The 22,062-nt window shown below is 38.4% G+C and overlaps 1 protein-coding gene across 5 annotated transcripts in view; it reads right to left on the bottom strand.

Annotated features, from left to right (window-relative positions):
- The window catches only part of LOC137654464 (protein lifeguard 1-like), a 63,990-nt gene extending 42,536 nt beyond the window's left edge, over positions 1-21,454 (bottom strand). Inside the window, exons 1-3 of one of the 5 annotated variants that reach the window (XM_068388120.1) lie at positions 21,170-21,454; positions 10,591-10,861; positions 8,398-8,490 (exon numbers count right to left, since the gene is read on the bottom strand). In XM_068388120.1, coding sequence (XP_068244221.1) covers positions 8,398-8,490; positions 10,591-10,860 — 363 coding nt within the window. In that variant the 5' untranslated portion in view covers position 10,861; positions 21,170-21,454. The other 4 variants (XM_068388118.1, XM_068388119.1, XM_068388121.1 and 1 more) reach the window with 4 other exon arrangements.
- Between the last annotated feature and the right edge of the window lie 608 nt (positions 21,455-22,062).

The following is a 22,062-nucleotide window of genomic DNA, read 5'->3' as shown; positions in this document are numbered from 1 at the left end:
AGTGTTGCCTCTGAGGATGAAAGAAGCAACCAGTCCTAGGTAGCGTATCAGGCGGATCCCCTGCTCGTGTGCCCATACTGATACTGTGGTGAACACCCTTGTGAACACCTGCGAAGCTGTCGACAGGCCGAAGCATAGGGTCCTGAATTGCAGAGGCTGGGAACCCCACTTCACTCTGAGGAACTTCGGGCTGGAGGGATGGACAGGGATCTGAAAGTATGCATCCTTGAGGTCCAGGGACATCATGAAATCCCCTTCCCTCAAGGCTGCCAGCACTGACTTCGGTATGTCCATCTTGAAGTCCATCTTGCTTATGAACTTGAGGGCCAAGAGGTCGATGACCGGCCTCCAACCCCGTCACTTTCTCCACCAGGAAGAGCCTGCTGTAGAACCCCGGGGACGAGTCCTTGACTAGTTCTAGAGCTCCCTTGCTCAGCATGGCTGACACCTCCTCTTGTAGTGCTGCCTTCTTCAAGGGGTCCTTGGGTGCCAGCCATTCTGCTCGTTGATCGGGGATCAGAGGGGTCGGCTCCGCCAGGAAGGGTACTCTGTATCCTTCCCTCAGGACTGCCACGGACCACGGATCCGCCCTGTTGTCCTGCCATGCTTGCCAAAAATGTTTGAGGCATCCCCCTACCCAAGGCTTCGGCAGGAGTGGGGGGCCTCTCTCCCTACCTCCTCCTGGAGGAGCGGCTAGAACGGCCTCTCCTTGAGCCGGAGTAACTCTAAAGGAGGCCTGAGGTGTAGTACTTCCTCTACAAGGGGGGGGGGTCTGCGACGCTTGATGCCACGACGAAGAAGGGGAGTCTCTTCTAGGCTGTGCTGTAGGCTGTGCTGTAGAAGGGTGGGGGCCGTCCGGAGCAACCCTTCTATCTATGAGTGGGACGTCTTATTGTAAGGGGTCTGGGATCCCCTGTCTGCTTGAGCTTCCGGACCCTCTCCATAGCTTCTTCCACTGCCTTCAGGGGGAAGACCGAGTCACCCCACACCAGCGAGTTCCTAAGACACTTTGCCTCTCGTTCGGGGAGCTTATGGACCAACCTGTTGAGGACCGTGTCTCTCCTCGGCAAGATCCAGTTCGCCGTCTGTGTGAGGGACTGGAAGCTAAGGAACTTCATGGCCTTCCCCCCTGAGCGGATAAGTTCTTGGAGCAGAGTCTGCTTTTCGGGTACCGTCAGGTCGTAGGACAGCTGAAAACCCACCAAGATGCATGCCCACCAGTCTAACCACAATGTCACGTTTACAATATCCTATGCTGTATCCTCCATCATCGAAGCCTCGGCTGGCGAAAAGCACACCGAGGCAGAGGAGGTCCTGTCTTCTGAGCTGCCCTGGTTGAGGGTGGATATCGCCGCTTCCACCGCGCGGGGTCCCGAGTGCCGTCCGTCAGGAACGTAAAACCTTTTCTGGGTCCTTAGCCCCGGCAGTAGCTTGAAGGACCCTTGGGCTTTGAGTGAATTTACCTGCCCTGCGACGTACCTGTCTACGTGCTCCATCCCCAACTTTACGTCTGGAGCCAACGGGAGGGTCAGTGATGGCTGCTGTTGGACGGGGTTATCCACCATCCTTCCCAAACCCGAGAGCCAAGCCTGCTCTGTCGACGGCTTAGGGTCATCTAGCCGGTGATGGCGTATAATTTGGGCCAGGACTTTCCTATAGGACGAAACCTCGTCCGCTGAACATTCCCCGACGTCCATCAAGCCTTCTACCAGCTGGTCCTCCATGTCGGGTGCATCGACGAGCACGGCTGGATCCATGTGGGAGGCTACGTCCTCTCTTTCCGGCAGATCCAATGGCACGGATACTTCCGTCATGGGTGGATCCACCAAGCCGGAGGTAGCCGTCATGGGTCTACCTCCTCCCGGGGAGATCCATGGGGCATGGGGCCCGCGGTGAACCACCGGTTGGCCAGGGCGCTTTGTCAGAGCCGCCGTCACACCGGGGATGCAGGCCATGATACCGGACCGAAACAGCGGCTCTCTGCTGGGCGGATGGAGCCGGTGACTTGCGGCTAATGGCATGGTGAAGCCAACGTGCGTCGGAGGCTTCGACCGATGGGCGGATCGAGCGGACGACACACGTGGCAAGGGCGCTGCGGCGGCTCCAGAGGCCAATGCGGCAGACACTGGAGCGGCGGAGGCCCTGATCAACCCGCTATGGGGGAAAGCCACTCGCGCCTCTTCTTGCTCTTCCTCATGGAGGTCTTCGATCGTTTCCTGGCAGGGCCTGAACGGGAGCGAGACTTCCTCCTACGAGACCTCTTCCGTTTCCTTCTCGCCTCCCGGGGGTCGGAGTCCTCTGACGACGACGATGAAGAAGAGGAGGAAGAGACGGAAGAGCTAGCCGAGTCCTCCGACGATGATGCAGGATCTTGGCGTTGTTCCACTGGCGTGAGGGGTTGCATGAAGTCAGGCGGGAGTGTCGACGACGGCGCCGGGGGAGTCCACAATGCCCTCTTAAATGCGAACCAGCCATCGAACTCCTCTTCTTGGCACATCGGTGATCTGAAGGGCGTCCTAGGAGCCGTCCAGACGATGGAATCGGGGTCCGATGAGCCTGTATGCTGCCTCTCTTTGTCTCCCTCTCCCCCGGGCACTGAAATACCTAAAATGCACTGCCACGATGCAGGGGAAGGAGCCAATCCAGCCTTCCCCAACACCGGGTCTTCGGTCGAGACAGGTCCAGCGGGCACCAGAACCTCTTCTCCCGAACACACTCCCGCTCCCCCAGCAGGCCCCCCACATGCCTGTGAAGCAACAACAGCCCCCACATCAGTTACATCAGACTCATGGGGCGCGGCAATGGGCCGCTTCCCTGCAACGGACTTACCTCGTCCCCTACTCTGGGTAGGGGAAGGCGACGGGGAACCTCTCTCCGACGGAGCGGCAGGCGACGCGGCGCCAACCTTCATAGGGGACCTCTTCGGAGCCTCCTTCTTGGTGGCGTACAGGGCCCACTGGATCTCTGGGCAGGACGCACACTCTGGACACGTGGAGGACGGGGAACAAACACTACCCCTGCACGAGGATCACAACGAATGCGGGTCTACCTCTGGCTTCAACATCCACGCACCACAAGACTTACCGGCCTTAGGCCCGGGGCAACGGTGTTGAGATTCCATAAGGAAGCACTAAAACACCAAGCAACACAAGAACACTGGGAAAGGAGGTGAATGAAAGAGCATAACACGCAGTAACCACGTGGTAACACAAAGGGTCGGACGGGATGTGAGAACGGCGAGATGTGAACTACGCCGCGACCAGAACCTTACTGGCGACCGAGACCTAGCTCTTTTCTCTCGCACGCTGACCCGGGTCGCTTCAGGGCGAGTATCCATCCGCCACAGAGGGACCCCACTACGGAAAACGAAGATAGGGGAAACTACACAAAATTCTGGTCGGTTGGGAGGAGAATCCCAGATACTCCTAAGAAAGTAGTTCGAGGTAAGTACTCCGTGTTGGAACAAAGGAAAAAAAATTTTATCAAATATAAAATAACAAGGAAAGCAGCATGCCTTTAAATTTACAAAATAACTAATATCAAAGGAAGAAAAATTATCAAATGAAAACCGCTACTGGAACTTGGCGCAAATTCTACACAGCATGCTTTACAATGAGCTACATGTAAGCACCAATAATAAAGGAAGATAACAAAAACCAAGCTAAAAGCTTGTAAAAGCTAAAATAAGCCATAAAATTAGCAGATTTTTTTACATAGCAAGCCTCAAAATGTTACAGTATTTGCAAATAAGGGAAGTTTTATTAACTACCAAATAAATGACCTAATTTGCTTAAGATGGGTACTAAATTATTCAACTTCACAGTAGAGCAAATCACCTAAGTACTGTTTAGCCAGTGACACAGCTCCTATCAACCATATTTCATTTCAATCTTGAATGAATCCCTATATACTTTATAAAAAAACGCAAGGGCAAGTTTAATGGTTAAAAAAAAAAGTTTCTAATGATAAAGAAAGTTTCTTAATAAAGATATGCTAATGATGATATCTAAAAACCATTTTAAAATATTCATTAATAAATCTCCTTAAATCTCTAAATAAAACATACACTAGACTTTCCGAGATCGAAAGTGTGAAAACTTTAACGATATTTTTGAGCATTTATCGCCTCAGACAGAACGAAAATTCGCAGGTCAAACCACATGTAAGGCTTAGCTGTGTACGACCATCATTAGGAACACTGCATTGAAACAGGTTTCAGCGTGGCCGTGACCCCAGTTCACTGTAGCTCTCGTCTCATATCAGACCAGCAAAAGGGTTCCTTTAAATTTTTTTTAATGCCAAAAAGTTACGTCATATGACCTAATACACAAGTAAGAGAAGAGATCATTGAAAAGGCAGAGTAAGATATCAGTGTGACAAACTTTGAAATTGTATGATCTCAAAATAGACAAATCAACATAATCAAAATAAAAGCCACTAAGAAGATGATATAGCCTAAAGGTTACACCTTAATACACAGAGAACCAAGACTTTCAAAGAAGCTGAGAAATGGCTATTAATTTGGATCAAGAAAAAACAGGTGGTGGGGGAGAGGGAGCATTTCAGGCCATGGTTTGTACAATGACCTAGCAATTACATTAAATCTTTAAAAAATGCCAGAAACAAGATGATGATGCAGATCTTAATGAAATTATCAAAGCTAGCCAAGGCAGGTTTGATAAATTTAAAAAGGGAAGGAGCGTACAGTGTCATATGGCATGGGAAGGATGCCAGTTCAAACTAAGCAGCTGGAAAAGAAATAGGTTGGGGAATTTAAAGACTGAGTCTAAGGGAATTCTTTTCACAATAGTTTAAACTAATGAAATCGGCGTAATTTGGAAAATAAAAGAGGACCTAGATTACCTAGACAGAAAATACTCGGCACAAATATAAGCCTCTGAAGGATGGGCAAACAGTCACTATGGGAATGCAAGTGGGGACTTTTTAAGGTCAATTTCCTGCTTGTTTAACTTTCCAAAAAAAAAAAAAAAATTCACAAAAATAAATTGGGTGCATAATGTGTTTGAGCCTAGTGTGAGAAAATACCTTATGGTGAAGCAGTTGCCGCTTAGGCCCTCCTAGATATGGATGGACCTGTTCAGCCTCAAAGCTTAAAAGGACGAGTTGGTGGGAGTGTTTTCCTCTATTACCGTCAAGTTTCCCCAATTAAACTTCTTTCATCCAACACATGGATAAAAAGGTAATTTCCAACTTAAAAAGCTTAACACAAGACTTTTTTTCATGATTTTTTTGAAGTTACCGCTAAGCCTGAGACAACACCGTGAATTTTGGAACAATGAACTCTGCCTGGAAGAAGTTGTGGTAAAACTGTATGGCAGAGAGGGACTTAAAATCTTTAATTTTGAGCCCAAAACTAAGCCTGTGGTCAAAAACATTATCTCTCACAAGTCCACAGGTTTTGACTATGTTGATGTAGTGGTGGTGGACAACGAAAACAAAGAACTCTCATCATCTCTAGAAAGAGCACCAACAGAAGGTAGCCAAGGGAATATTTTCAGTTGCAGAATTTAGTTATAAATATCATCCAGATAAGGCAATAACCAGCCTCATCACAAACAATTTCATATATGAAGAAAACTATTAGAATAAAATAAGAGGCCTCATTAAGCAAACATGATCAGATTATGCATTTACATGATGACCCTCAACCCAGCCACACCTCATCTACACAGTCATAAGCAAATAGGCTAACTGTAGCTACAAGCAGCAGTAGAACCAATGATAACAATAATCTTAAAAAATGTCTGAACCAGAGTTGAAGTGTATAAAATTAACCATTTTGGGCACCTGTAGCTCTACAGTCATAAGCAAATAGACTAACTGTAGCTACAAGCAGCAGTAGAACCAACGATAACAATAATCTTATAAAATGTCTGAACCAGAGTTGAAGTGTATAAAATTAACCATTTTGGGCACCTGTAGCTGAAGCCTCCTTCAGTCACTAACCAGGAGTCATCATCTATACAAGCCATGTAGATTAAATATTACTCAAAAATCTAAGGTGAAAGCTAACCTTAAGATGTCCCTTACATAGAGGGTCACTATATGTTCAAGTACCAGAGGAAAATATAATGTGAACATTTGACAGTTGTAAGGAAAAATATAAAAGAAGGAATAAACATCAAAGAAATACCAAACATATCCAATAAGTGTACTAGGATATTTGGCTCTATAGACTTTACAGCATGATTACTGTACTAGATAAATTTCAAGTACTTGGGAAGTATTATAACACAAATTTAACTGCTTTAAAGAGATTAAGATCAGATTATCCCAAGGTAAGGTAGCTTTTGAGCGAGAGACGAACTTTAACAGGAAAACAAAATTGAACTGAAAAAAAGATTTGTAAAAAGTTTCATATAGAGTGTACTGTACAATTGTACGGTTCTAAAACATGGACTAAAAAAGCAATAGACATGAAACATCTGGAAGCATTTGAAATGTGGCAATGGAGGAAGATACTAAAAATAAGTTGGAGACTTATGAAGTATTGAGAATAGTAGGAGAAGATAGAACCCTAATTAACGTATATACTCGAGTAACACCCGATCTCGCGTATTGTGCGACCCCGGCGTTTTCACGCATAAAATATGATTATATCATATATCCCATGTATCAAGCGAGGTAAAAAGGAGAAACCAAACTACAATAGACTAACCTAAGTCAATGTATTACAAAATTAAAAGATAAGGAAAGAAGTGTTGTTAGTAACTTTAAAACCATTGCGTAAACTCATACAGAAAAAAAAAAAGTCTTATGAACATTCAAATCAGATAGCAGCTATTTTGCTTGCATTTCGATCATTATGCGATAGTAAACAAAGTAACAAGAGTGGCATTTTTACATTATACCTACATTCACTATGGAGAAAATATAAAGAAAATATACTGGCAAATATAAACTAACAAGCTGTAAATGAAAGAGAGAAAACAAAATTCATAGCCGCTATTCTGTTTGGAATCGGGGAAAGCTGTATCCGAAACTGGAGGAAACAAAAGGGAAATTTAGTGGGAACTTATGAATTTGCAAATCGCGTAATTAAATGTAATTGACGAATTTCGAAGATAAAGTTACAAAGTGTCTGAAAACATAGAATATAAATTTGTTTTAACACAATATAAATAATTTCCCAAGTTTATTTATAAACATAAGCACCATACAGCTAAAAAAATACCATAAATTATCGTGCATCGGCAACATGAAAGAAACTTCGGTTAACTTCTATACGCGATTCAACTATGTAAATAAAATATAAAATGTAAGAAGTTTTTCAAATAAAACTATTAAAATTAGTATGCTACTTAAAAGATTATAGATCAAGTAATACAGTAATAGTTTTTTTTTTTTTTAGGAAATATTAAATAGCCTTCGGTAGTTTTCATTAATCACTTGATTTGGAAAGTGTTGAGGAGTATCGATCGACTTGTAAACGTAAACAATGGAAAAGATTATGATTCGCCATGGTGTCATATATAAATACGATACTAAAATGCAAATGTTTCCTGCATTATTATTGGAAACGGTGAAGTATAACATCAGTTTAATCAAAATTTGGTTTATTTCAAATACTGCATAGATGTATTTTTTACCACAATAAATGGATATACAGTTTGAACAATGACAGACTTGTCCAAGACTGAGAATGCATGTGATAATTTTATATCTAGTGTATGACGCGACTCCCTCGAATTTAGCTACAAAAATAAATCTTCAAAACTCGCACGTCACGCAAGTATATACGGTACAAACAATAAAAAGACAGAAAAAGTGGAAAGGAAACAATTAAAGAGGAGACGAGTTACTGAAAGACATTACAGAGGGTAAATGGTGAAGGAAAAGGAAGTTCAAAAGGGAGGGAGCAGGTACCAAGAGCTAACATAGGTGGCCATGAAGAAAGAATTATTGAGGGCGACTAATCCATGAAAGGACATGCTTTGGGCAGAACACTATAGTAGTACTAGATAAATCTGCTTTTAAAAATAATCTCCATACAGTTTTTAAAGCATCACTTCAAGGTAAAATTCATTACTGTACAATGTGAATTCGTCATCCAAAATAGTTATCCCCATACATCATTCAATGCCTTGCTTTGACCACCTAATCAGTAACTAGCTATGATCACACTGTTGGACCACACTGAAGACATTACCATGATGTTTGTTTGTACCTCCAAAAAATTCAATCTGGCTTTAACAATATAATGTAGTTGGGTGATTTGCAATGCTATGAAGAGGATTTCTATTTCCAAACATAAGGGTAAAGAAAGCAACAATGAATTTGGACTTCACACACAATTTCCCTCATCTGCATCCGGATGCCATGCATTTTAGTGGTGTGAGAATTTTTCACCCGAAGATTGGTGAAAAATCCATTTACCGAAAAGGGAGCAGGCTGATGACCTCCCCAAGGCTGCTGTTGCCATCCCTGCACTTGAGGCCCTGGAGATGATGGGTACATTCCTGGTGGACCCTGACATACCCAAGGGCAACAGCAGTTATAAAAACAAAAATAAATTGCTAAAAATCAAATTAATTACCAAAAGAAAACCATAAGTCAGCCTAATGAATGAATGCTGTAGCAACTTATTATTTCAGACAAAATTTATAAAAAAACTATTAGCAACAGTTTTTGAAACTTTAGAAAACAGTAAAAATACTAGACTTACAAAGCAATTTGTTAAACTAAATAAAGCAAAAGCTGGAAATTATCATAAATATTTTAGTGCAACCATGATTTTAAAACAGTCTCACTGAGCATAATCGATACATAAAAACTATAAAGTATAAAGAAAATTTTCTTCACTGCAAATCTTACTGCCATATATTGCTTATCTAATCAAAGTAAATCGTTATGTTGCCTACCAAATTGGAAAAGAATGACAAGATCCTAATGATATAGCGGTATATTTTCCTGTGTTATATTTCAAATCTGGGAAAGAAAGATTGGGAATCTTTTCGAGTCATTCTATAATATCTAGACTGGCTGATAAATATCATTTTACCTTCAACTTACTAAATAGCGTATGCATATCCTGTGCCTTTGAACAGCATTGAACTGCTTAGTTTGAATTAGACAGTATCAAAATTAAAGTGATTGAATTAGATACTGCAAGATAAGAAAAAAAAATGTTTGCCTGCAATTGCTTACATGTTTTCAATCATGTGCGTTACAGGCGTGTAATTAGTCATTTTTTTCAGCGTTGACAAATATTATACGTTTATAACACATAACCTGACTTACTATAAACAAAAACACTTAAACTAGCCAAATGGCTTAGCAAGTTACAGTAACTTTACTAGTTTTCAAATTTTTCTTTTACAGCATAAAAGAGAAAAGTTATACTGTTCTTATATAAATATTTTACATTACAGTACCAAATCTCACCTAAATTGGGACCAAAATCCATATGTTAATCTTAAACGTCAGTTTTTTCAATAACCAAAACAGAGGCAAAGAGGTTTGGCCTTTCTTCAGTTGTTATACAAAGCATCACGCCAGCCTTCTTAAATGTACATAGATGTACGGATATACTGTATATGATTCAACAAAAATAACTAGACATTCAATTAATGTCAGTTTTCTACCGATTAGTTTTATATTGGGCAGAAAAATTTCCATTACTGTACTACAATTAATAACATCATAAAATTATCAAGGAATACTCTCCAGAATGAAGTATTCCATGTCAAGATACATGGCAAAAACATTCAAGGTTTCACTCAAACTGTCTTCAGTAATCTGAAATATCTATAACCTAGTTTACCTACCATGAACAAATCTGTGCCCTCAAACTTTTGATGATTCCGCTATGTCAAAAAGAATTCAAAATCACTGCATTACTTGAATTAATGGTTAACAACACATCAGCTACACTTGCTGGTGCAATAAAATGTATATAATTTGTAAGAAGCTCTGCCCAGTCAACCAGGTTTCCTAAAGATGAAGCATAGTTGTTCAAGAAAATGAGGCTGGTAAGAACTCGCACCAGTACCCTATCGAAGCTTAAAGCAATGGTTATTGTTTTAATGTAGCAACAATATTGTATCTGCAAACACAATGACCTAAAGTTTCATATTAAGAAACTCTACAGTAAAAACACCTTCCTGAATATACACCAAGCGCACACACAAAAAAAAAAAGCCAGTGAGACAGCTATACTAAGCAAAAGGCTCTAAAAACTTCCTACAGAAGTAGTGATAATGTTCCACAGTGATGAAAAAAATAATTAGTTTGTCCAAAATGGAATTCTTGATACTAGATAACTTTCTTCTATACAGCGACTTATTTTTAAGATTTTGGAAGATTCAATTACTGTACTATAATATTATACACACACACCACACAAAAAAAGGTCTTAAACATTTTTTTCAGGTGCCTTCTCAATTATGAAATGCATTTCGGGTAAGTAAAAAATTATAAACTGTACATATAAATTAAACTACACATCCCTGCCCTTATAAATATATTTTCTAACATTGTATTATGGTGTTGTAAAACCAAAGAAGAATTCCTACTCATTCAAATTCTACATAACTACCTTGATAACTAATCCCTTTCTATTCTACTTACATAACCTGCGGGCTGTTCACCAAAGGAAGGCTGAGCACTGTATGGTGGAGGATTAGCCGGTGGATACCCCATTCCAGCTGGTGGTGGATATCCCACTCCGGCTTGTGGTGGATATCCCACTCCGGCTTGTGGTGGATACCCCATTCCGGCTTGTGGTGGATACCCCATGTTAGGTGGAGGTTGGCTTGGGTATGCAGGATTTGGGGCACCAGGAGCTACCCATCCAGGACTCTGACCCTTGCTCGGGTCCACAGGATAAGGGGCTGCCATTCTGTTCGAAGATAATTTGACACATTAACAAGCTGCCATTCTGTTCGAAGATAATTTGACACATTAACAAGCTGCCATTCTGTTCGAAGATAATTTGACACATTAACAAGCTGCCATTCTGTTCGAAGATAATTTGACACATTAACAAGCTGCCATTCTGTTCGAAGATAATTTGACACATTAACAAGCTGCCATTCTGTTCGAAGATAATTTGACACATTAACAAGCTGCCATTCTGTTCGAAGATAATTTGACACATTAACAAGCTGCCATTCTGTTCGAAGATAATTTGACACATTAACAAGCTGCCATTCTGTTCGAAGATAATTTGACACATTAACAAGCTGCCATTCTGTTCGAAGATAATTTGACACATTAACAAGCTGCCATTCTGTTCGAAGATAATTTGACACATTAACAAGCTGCCATTCTGTTCGAAGATAATTTGACACATTAACAAGCTGCCATTCTGTTCGAAGATAATTTGACATATTAACAAGCTGCCTCAAATTGCAATGAAGAACTTCCTCACACTAGTGTGAATAAAAAGCATAATTTACACAAAATAAGTGAATTATTTCATCTCGATAACTGTGCCTACTACATTCAGGATACATCTATGAGAATAATAGGCAAGTCAGGTGTGACATACATATTTACTACATACTGGTGTTACTACGATTAATTTCACTCATCTCAAACTTTTATGTACTGTACAGTACATACCAAGCCCACAACAAAATCATCCACTTCATTTCCTCCGACCTTGTTGATAAATACCCAGTTTGAGTTACAACATGTATGACTATGCATTGAGCACGAAGGTTATCAAAGGACAAATATGAGACATACCCATTATTACGAACAAAAAAATTTATATTATGCCAAGTCTTACAAATTGCCGTTAACTGATAAACTTTTGTTCTTTTACCAGCCAAACAAAAGTAACATGTATGACTATGCATTGAGCACGAAGGTTATCAAAAGGACCAATATCATGAGACATACCCATTATTAAGAACAAATAAATTTATATTATGCCAAGTCTTACAAATTGCTGTTAACTGATAAACTTTTGTTCTTTTAGCAGCCAAACAAAAGTAAAACAGCCACAAAATACAGTAGATGGTTAAGAATTCTAGGAACAAATCCTACTGTTCTTCCAAGAATGCAAAACTATATACAGTATATTTACTATACTATACAGTAAATACACTGTGCAGTATGTGTGTAAAAAATGTAAACAGTAACAAGTTAGTGCTATTTCTTTCTATTTATGTGGTGGTAAAAATAGTTATAAAGTGGATTAGCACCAATTTACTGCAGTTCAGTCCCCACTGCGCCAAAGCCTGGTGTTATATAAAATTCTTATCTTAATAGTTTGTAAAAAAAGATTTATGATAATCTAGTAAAATAATATACCCAAGATAAAAATAATTTAAAGTAGCAATTTATTCAAGTGCCCTGATTATGTAGAAGCTTTGAAGATGAAGAAAACTTCTCTTCTTGTTCTAAGAAAACTATCTTGATTCAAAAATCACATCCTTATAAAATGTCATTCTTAATTTACCTTCAGGAACTGTTTCTAAGTCCAATGAAAAACCCATTCAAATCATAATTGCTGACCTAAAACTTATTGAGCCCCTATTTCTAAAAAAGACAAAAAAATATTTGCCTATCAAAAACGGGTAAAATAAATTACAAATTTCTATGAAAACCAATTGCATTAATATCCAACTAAAATTCTGTACCGAGGTTTTATGCTATGCGACACTAAAATCCAATACAGAAGTAATGGTATATTCAGTTCTATCTATCAAACTTTCTAAAATGCAATACAGAAGTAATGATATATTCAGTTCTATCTATCAAACTTTCTAAAATGCAATACAGAAGTAATAGTATATTCAGTTCTATCTATCAAACTTTCTAAAATGCAATACAGAAGTAATGGTATATTCAGTTCTATCAAAGTTTCTAAAATGCAATACAGAAGTAATGGTATATTCAGTTCTATCTATCAAACTTTCTAAAATGCAATACAGAAGTAATGGTATATTCAGTTCTATCTATCAAACTTTCTAAAATGCAATACAGAAGTAATGGTATATTCAGTTCTATCTATCAAACTTTCTAAAATGCAATACAGAAGTAATGGTATATTCAGTTCTATCTATCAAACTTTCTAAAATGCAATACAGAAGTAATGGTATATTCAGTTCTATCTATCAAACTTTAATTTGAACCAAAATATTTTACCGTTTTTACAGTATAGAAAGATAAAAGTATTTATGCAATGAAATTAAAACTTTGCTCCCTTTGTGAAGTGACAAGTCAAATACAGTTACTAAATACTTAGAAAAATAAAAATAAAAAAGTACTGAAGTTTTGGATAACCAGGAACAAAATTACCAGAATACTGCTGTAGTTTTTTACAATATCTAATAAAGCAAAGAATAATAGCAATCTACGCAATATGTATGGACGATGAGCAGATTTATTTTAACCCAAATACTCTTTTTGAAATTTGTTGTGTTTTCAAATCATTACCGGTACTTTAGAACATTATAAAAATTGGTAAAAATTTATTTTCCCCTTTCATTTGGAAAATCAAAATTTAAAAATGTAGTTTCCGCTTTCATTTGAAAAATCACAATTTTCCGAGTTAATTGCATTTTTCCTAGCAATACAAACTTCAAGTCCTTTAAACAGGAGTACAATACAGTATTATCTTCAACGGACCTGGAAGCACCTATGAATTATTAGCAAGGTAGGTGGGGTTAGCCACCCTCCTGCATCATTTTATTTTTGATCTATGGCCTAAGGATTGAGAAGGGAAGTCTAACCTGAAGGACTCAGGTTTGTATAATTATAATTACTTGCAAAGCTACAACCCTAGTTGGAAAAGCAAGCAGCTATAAGCCCAGGGGATCTAACAAGGAAAATAGCCCAGTGTGAAAAGGAAACAAGCAAATAAGAGAACAATTAAAATAAAATATTTAAGAACAGTAACAACAATTAAAATAAATATTTCATATACAAACTATAAAAAGTTCAACAAAATAAGATAGAATAATGTAATAATGTGCCCGAGTGTATCCTCCAGCAAGAGAACTCTAAACCAAGACAGCAGAAGACCATGGTATAGAGGCTATGGCACTACCCATGACTACAGAACAATGGTTTGATTTTAGAGTGTCCTTCTCCTAGAGGAGCTGCTTACTATAGCTTAAGGGTCTTCTACCCTCACCAAGAGGAAAGTAATCACTACACAATTACAGTGCAGTAATTAAACTCTTGCGAGAATTGTTTGGTAATCTCAATGTTGTTAGGTGTGTAACTTGACTAGTGTAAATGGGTAACAGGCCCATTCTCCCTGTTAAAAGGAGAATGGAAAGTTGTTTCTAGGTAGAATGTAGCCTGCTAGTAAAGTGAACAGATGCATATCTGACCAGCATGTAATGCTTGTAACTACTTCATCCTTTTGATAAGAGAACAAGAAAAGGAATAAAGGCTAGTCATTCCACAATTCATAGAGACTTGACCTAAATGTCTTAACTAGGACAAAACGGATACTTCTTTAATGAGGGAGCCGAGTGTTAAAAGACTACTGAGCAGCCACCACAGGACCCAAATTAGGAGGTCCAATGGACTATTGGAAATGCCATAACAGCACAGAAGCAAAGGGGGTCTGAAAACATGTATACACTACCTTTGGTTGAAAGTACTGTACAAAGTTAGGTAATCTGGAAGGATATTGATAAGGCAAGACTCACGAGATCCTCCTTGAAATGGCCAAGGTCTGCACTGACTTCTGACTGCATCCATTGTCAGTCAACTTAAAGCCCAAAAGGAACCCTGTTTAGGCAGTTTCTTCATATCCTGCTATTGCTAAGAGGAGATTAGAACCAATAATAGAACCTGGATGGTAGGTTTGGACTATCCAGATAGGGGATGTTAAGTTAGACGTTCAGAGAAATCCTACCGACAACAAGAAATAACTTCTGTCAGGCCCCCTTTTCTTCTTTCTCCTTACTCCCCTTTCCTGAACCGAGCCTGGAAAGAGAAGTCTAACCACTGACTGATTAAGTGTCTTGAGGTCTTACCTGGGAATTGTAGAAGACCAAACCCTCCTAGACCAGGACTAGCAACAAACTGGCGATTGATCAATGTTACTTTTACCATTGTTTCCAGATTACAAGTGAGAACATCTTCCAAGGCCCTCTTAGTCACGAGGAGACTGATGATACTATTCCCAGTAGCGTGTATGCATGAGATCACAAGGACCAAGTACCGAATTCCTGAGTGTTTTTCTGCGTGGTACAATTGAGCTGAGCCCACTTGGGTCCTCTAGCCACAAGGAGACTGGGGAATATGTTCTTGGTAATGCATACACATGGGAACTTCCCCTTGGGCCCAACAGCCACAAACAGAACCAGGATAATTTTCCTGTGTGTGTATGAGTGAGAATTCAGTGTCACTCATAAGTAGAAACAAACAGGTGATTGTCAACTATTCAAGTAAAGAGGGTGGCAAAGAGCAAAACCTTTCAACAATCCAACTGTCAAGTGTGGGGCACAGTACTGATACTTATTTAAATTGGTCTTTAACTTTTCTTCTTCTATAAAGAAGAAATATCAGAATCAGAAGACAGAGGAAGAAGAAAAACTATCAGGGAGAGAAGCTTGCCAGCTGTCGTCGGGGTCAAACCTGGGTATCTACGAAGATATCCCAGGGTGGAATAAGGCACATCACATTCCTACATTGGGGATTATACTGGAGGGGCCACTCGCCTATACAGTACAAGTCACATCAAGTGCCCCTCTCCCTTCCAATGAGATGGAAGAGGATCCTTACTTACTGCTGCATAAGGCATTGGTGTTGAGTCCAGGTAGGACAGTTCACATGTAACTTGTGCAAACAGCAGAATGTCTTAAAGGTCTCGCCTTCACTGGGAAGAAAAACTAACTTGATCAAAAAGTAACGATCAATACCCTTATCACTAAACTGCCAGGCTAAAAAGCAACCACAATGTTGATGGACGATGGAGCGGCACGTTAAAGGCAAGGGCAATGCTCAACATTCCCCTTTCCTTCGATACCATAAAATGCATGATCAAACCAATAGGCACCAGTTGGAAGGGGAGTACTGTCGTTCCCTCCCGATGTAGAAGAGTGATAACGCAGTCCCAAGGAACGAAGCACAATGCTCTCTAATCCAGCCATTTACCTTATCACTTCCAAGGAAAACACCCAATGAAAAGAAAGGGGAGGGAGATAGTCAAACCTATCTCCCTACTTCCTCCAGCCAAAGGGAATGCTGACACTAACACACCACAGGGTTCACATTCATAGGTATGTTCAGCAGCGTGACTAATCTCTTCAGAAGGGAAACTGCATGGAGTCCTGCACTTCAAAAAGGTACACAACACATGGGACACGAGGTTTGCATCCTCACAGAAACAAATTCACTCTCAAACACAAAGGCGCTACCGATGCCAAGCAAAAGTGCTAACTTACTCAAAATATACACCATACCAAGCATAGCATAAAGTAAGATACAACAGTTGGGAAGAGCAGTAATGAGTGTAGTGCATCCATTCTTAATGAAACCACACCAAAGTGAAGTGATAAAGGTTAGGGACTCCCTCAAACTACCTCCCACAACTATAGCATCTACCTTTTTAACAATTCACCACCATTCCACATCCGCTGAAGACAATACTGTACTCCTATTCAAAGGACGAAAGGTTTTTAATTGTGTGGGAAGACACTAGACTATCCTCTACAACTTTTCCAAAATAAACTAAAATTATATCTTTTCCATTGTTATAAATACAGCTTCTTACCCCATCAATGCTCACACACCATTAAATGTATGTGGTTTAGTACAATCCACGTGCCTCAGAGAGATAAGCTCAAGTGAAGTGATTGATATCTCCACTTCATTTGAAGTTATCTCAAACTCTTGAAAATATTAAGAGATAAGAGGCTGGACTTATATCCATGGAACATTTACTATATTCTTTTAGCGATGCTATTTAGTGTGCAGTGCATAATTTAATTTTTCTTATAAATACAAATTGCTGAACACTAAAAATTACCGAATAGCAATTCAAAATGAGATCATATGAAGACAGGCAATACTCCATCTCTTCTGTAATTATTATTATTATTACTAGCTGCGCTACTACCCTAGTTGGAAAAGCAGGATGCTATAACACCAAGAGCTCCAACACGGAAAAATAGCCCAGTGAGGAAAAGAAATAAGGAAATCAACTACTGTACATGAAAAGTAATGAACAATTAAAACAATATTTTAAGAACAGTAACATCATTAAAACATATCTATCATAAATTATAAAAAGACATAAAAAATCTTTGTTAACCAGATACTCGGGACAGGATTAACTATTTGAGGAACGTCAAACGAAAGAGCTCGCCCATCTCCCATGTGCACATGGTGACTGTTCAACACATTGTGTAGGTACCCTAACTCCATTTAGAACACAGCAATTCCCTTCAGATTTCATGGAAAGAGATCTTAAGTAGTGATGCAAACTTTTCTAAAGTGTAATTCTGAAAACATGAAACAATTGCAGATGCATTATGTGGCAAGTTACCAGGTCTTGGCACTAGATTTTAATCATTTTTACACCTTCAATCAAAATATTTAACTACTACCCAATTTTTAATCAAATTTGATACTCCTATAATTAGAATTATAAAGTATTGATTTTCTTTTTAATATGGTACTAATTATCCTTACTTTTCACTATAACTTATCTAGCTTTTACTAAGCTTGACTGTGTAATGTACTTTCAAAAACTAAAAGACTTTCCTAATGGCTCAGCACAAATGTGGTACAGTAACCACATTAAAGTTCCCTGAGCTTGTGCAATACACAAAAGAAAATGATGCATTGGAGACACAAAATTGCAACAATTTTCTAATCACGCTTCCCAAAGTGGTTTGACAGATTATAAACATGGTTAGTCTGCACTTGCAAAAAACTGTGCTAAACAGTAAATATACTATATATGTCTGGAGAAGGTGTGAAATTTTTCTAAAACTTTGCAACCATTGATAATTAGTGCTCTTCACAATAAGAAACTCTTGGCTTGGAAGGCCCTTTTGTCAGTTACCTTTTCTTTTTCATAGAAGCCATATGTGAAATTACGTTTCCAAACTTCACACACACCTACGCTCTAACCTGATCTAGATTAATAAGAGAATTAATAACTCATAATGGGGAGGAAAACAACAGGTCTCGTGTGATAACGACTCTGGGCTAGTCAATCGGGAAAACCAGATCACAACAACACAATAGGCAAGAAGTTCAAGAGGTTTTCTTTAGGACCAAATGAGATTTGACTTCACTACCTTAACATCCTTATTAACCCTTTTACCCCAAGGCTTTTTGGAAATTTCCAACCCTTAACCCCCAAGGGGTTATTTTTTCCCCAGCACATTTTGCAGTATATTTTTTTTAAATTGCTCTAACAGCCTTAATTTTTGTCATAGAGAGGTCAGGTTGGTCTCATTCTCTTGGAAAATGCCTGAATTTTTTCAAAAAATTATCAAAAATATGATAAAAAAAAATTTATAGCATTTTTTTGCAGACGTACCGGTACGTCCATGGGGGTAAAGGGATGAGTTTTGTGAAACGTACCAGTACGTCCTTTGGGGGTAAAAGGGTTAACTCCTTTTCAATTTCTATATCATTAGGAAAAAGATTGCATAACATAACTTCAAGGTAATTGGGACAAAGTTTAACTCAGATTCCTTTGAAGTTTCAAAAAGTCATTTATGGTATAAACACTCAAACCTGGCTTACAGACTGAGCTTAGTTATGAATTTCTTTTATTGCTCTATGATTTAATAACTGAATAATTGCTATAAATTTATTCTTTATTACAAAATTACTTACAAAAGTAAATATTCTCATGAATACATAGTTACTTGTTCTGAACAGATTTTTTTTAAGTAAGCACTAAAAAATAAGGATAAAATCCTGCATCATAAAAAAGTGACAAATATCCTTTCCACAGATATACTGCACTATAGTTCCTTGCTATTTATGACCATTATTTAAAAAAAAAAAAAAAAAAGTAAAATTCTGTGACTTTTACCAATAAAAAATCAATAAAAATCACAGAACTTAGAAGTAACTTTATGAAAATTACTTAGATTTTCTAACCTATTAAAAATTTCCAAACATCTATGAATAGCAATTTTTTTCTTCTGCTTCAGTTTGAACATGACTATCATTACAAGAAAACATTTTCAACAAGGTAATTCAATATACTTCAAACTTTAGTACAACTTCATATTTCAATCAACGATTAGGTTTTAAATACCTTTTTTACTATAAAGCAATTGATATGAAAGAAAAAATATCCCCCCAAAATAATGATCCACATGATTAGTTTGTGCAGGTCTTGCTAGAACAGTGGAACAAGGAGATAACTAACGAAGCGAGCCATGGTGGACCAGAGACCATTTGATGGATACTATATTAATAAGTAATTATGATACCTTAATGACGACCCAGACGGATCGCGTGCGCAACAGATTTGTGCACTGCTTGACAGAACTGAGGATCACCAAGAATACGTTTCTTTGCAAGCGAAGCGAGTTGCGGAAGAGCAAAATCCAATTGAGGTATGTGATGTGAGAGGGAATAATGATTAATTGCATGCCACTTACATAAACCATGTATTTTTCAAAATGGTTATCCTGCATTTAGTATGCATTCCTGATCATAGCTATTGCTACAAATCACTAGTTTCTGGTGTTTCATTAACCCAAACCCCTGTTTCCCACTGGGATCCCCCATAAGGAATAAGGAAAGCTCATGAATGGGTGGTTTGTCCCAATATTCAAGTCAGTGATAAAACACAAGATAACAAGTAGGAAAAATATACGGTTAATGTATTTGGCTTGGAATTAAAGTAGTCGCCCACTCAGAGAACACTTGCAGCAAAACATAAACCACTTGCCAGAACAAAGTATCACTTAAATAGCGTGCACTTGTGAGCAAAGCCAGCCTTAGGGAAGAAAGGCCCGCAAATGAATAATTAGGGCTAGGTCATTGACCAACATAAATACTCTCATTAATGTAGGCGACGACTGACACTGATAAGGAGTCTCATTTACTATGCGAGCGGAGGCCTAGCGATCCAAAGATCTATACTCTATATGTTTTATTATAGTTCAGGTCAGAAAAATGTTTTTAATAAAAGATATTTATTTTTCTATGGAAAAAGTCCCGTTTTCTTCGAAAACGAAATTTATTTTTGGGCTAATAAATAAATAATTAGAAATACCCTAATATATACACATATAATAGAGGCTACCCAGTTGAGAACCGGGGGTATAGAGTGGGGAAAATATACTGGAAAATACATAACCGTAAAATTTTGGTAAAATTATAATTACAAACAGAACAACATTTTGAACAGAAAAAAATTGTTTTTCCTGTAGTAAATAATGTCCTATTACTGAATTTGACCTTCATTTCAACACCAAATAAACTGAAAATCCATTAGACCGTCTAAGAACAGGGATATTTTTTAAGAAATCTAATGGTTTTTGCTCAGCCGTGCGCTTGCTTCGCACGCAGAAAAAGAAAAAAAAAAAAGTTCCCATATCCTGGTAAACAGTACATGCTGAGCAGCGCACACTAACCCCATTGATTATTATTTCTTGGAAAATTAAGTTTTTAGTGAAAATATGAGTCATTCTCAAAGAAAAGTTAAGTTTTTCTAAAGGAACCACCTGGTTCCTGCTAAAAAAGCTTTTTCTGTTCATAACTATAATAAAACCGAAATTTGGGGGGGAACATTTACCACAAAAGCTTTTTTAATAGAAAACGTTATGACCAGAACTATAATTCTACCCTTATATATTTACCAATTACATAATAAAGCCTCCCAACAAAATTGCACTTATTATTATTAGCTCAGCTACAACCCTAGTTGGAAAAGCAAGATGCTATAAGCCCAAGGGCTCCAACAGGGTAAAATAGCCCTGTGAGAAAAGGAAACGAGGAAATAAACAAATGAGAAATTATTGACAATTAATAAAATTCTGAAAATGGTAATTTCAAGAGATCTCATATATAAAGTAGGAGGGAATATGCCAACACTGCAGTGATTTAACACTTTTAAATACGAACTACAGATTAGTTCCGACTTCAGCAACTATTAAATCACAAGACGAAATGTGTAGGATTGCACCATCTTAAAAAATCGCTTATCTGTCACAGCACCTTCAGGAAAAAATAAAACCGAGTGGCCGACACTTACACCGAAGGGAAACACTTAAGTAAACCAAGAGACACCGCACTGAATACACTCACTTCAGCTAGTAAATGACAGAACGACGTAGTTTATGAAAATGTTCTTCCAGATATTGCTACGACGACGAAGGTTGTTGTTATGGTTTCAGTGAAGCTTCCTTTATTTGTCGGAAGATGGCACTGGCAGGAACTCAAGTAATGACGTATTACTATCTATAGGGAATGACTGTCTTAATGCATTTTCTTCTTTTTTATATCCTTTAATTTTTCTGTATAACTTTGTCTTTATTCACTATTCCATAAGTCTTTCATTTTATTTTCGTGCATTTTATATTAGGGTTTCAGTGAAGCTTCGTTTTCCTGTCGGAAGATGGCACTGGTACTCAAGTAATGACGTCATTAATATCTACGGTAGAATGCATCGTTATGGTAACAATCTTATCAGCTGGTTGGGTCTTATTATTATTATTATTATTATTATTATTATTATTATTATTATTATTATTATTATTATTACTTGCTAGGCTATAACCCTAGTTGGAAAAGCAGAATGCTATAAGCCCAGGGGCTCCAACAGGGAAAATAGCCCAGTGAGGAAAGGGAACAAGGAAAAATATATCTTACGAACAGTAACAACATTGAAATAGATATTTCTCAAATAAACTATAAAAAAAACTATAACAGCTCAGATTGATAGTAAAGTTAAATAAGAGTGTACCCAGTGACAGAAGAAAATGCCGGCGAAAATTGTGGAATTATAGAACCAAGGTCAATAGAATAGACCTTGTATAGAACTATCTTAATTTAGTAGTGATAGAAAGTATTGAAAAATATGTCACTTACGTTGGCCTTTAACAGCTCTGACTGATAATAATGTAATAGGAGTGTACCCTTTGATTA

The sequence above is a fragment of the Palaemon carinicauda genome, chromosome 15 (genome assembly GCF_036898095.1).
Source record: "Palaemon carinicauda isolate YSFRI2023 chromosome 15, ASM3689809v2, whole genome shotgun sequence".
Taxonomy (NCBI): Eukaryota; Metazoa; Arthropoda; class Malacostraca; order Decapoda; family Palaemonidae; genus Palaemon; species Palaemon carinicauda.
This window is presented reverse-complemented; position numbering and strand designations above follow the sequence as displayed.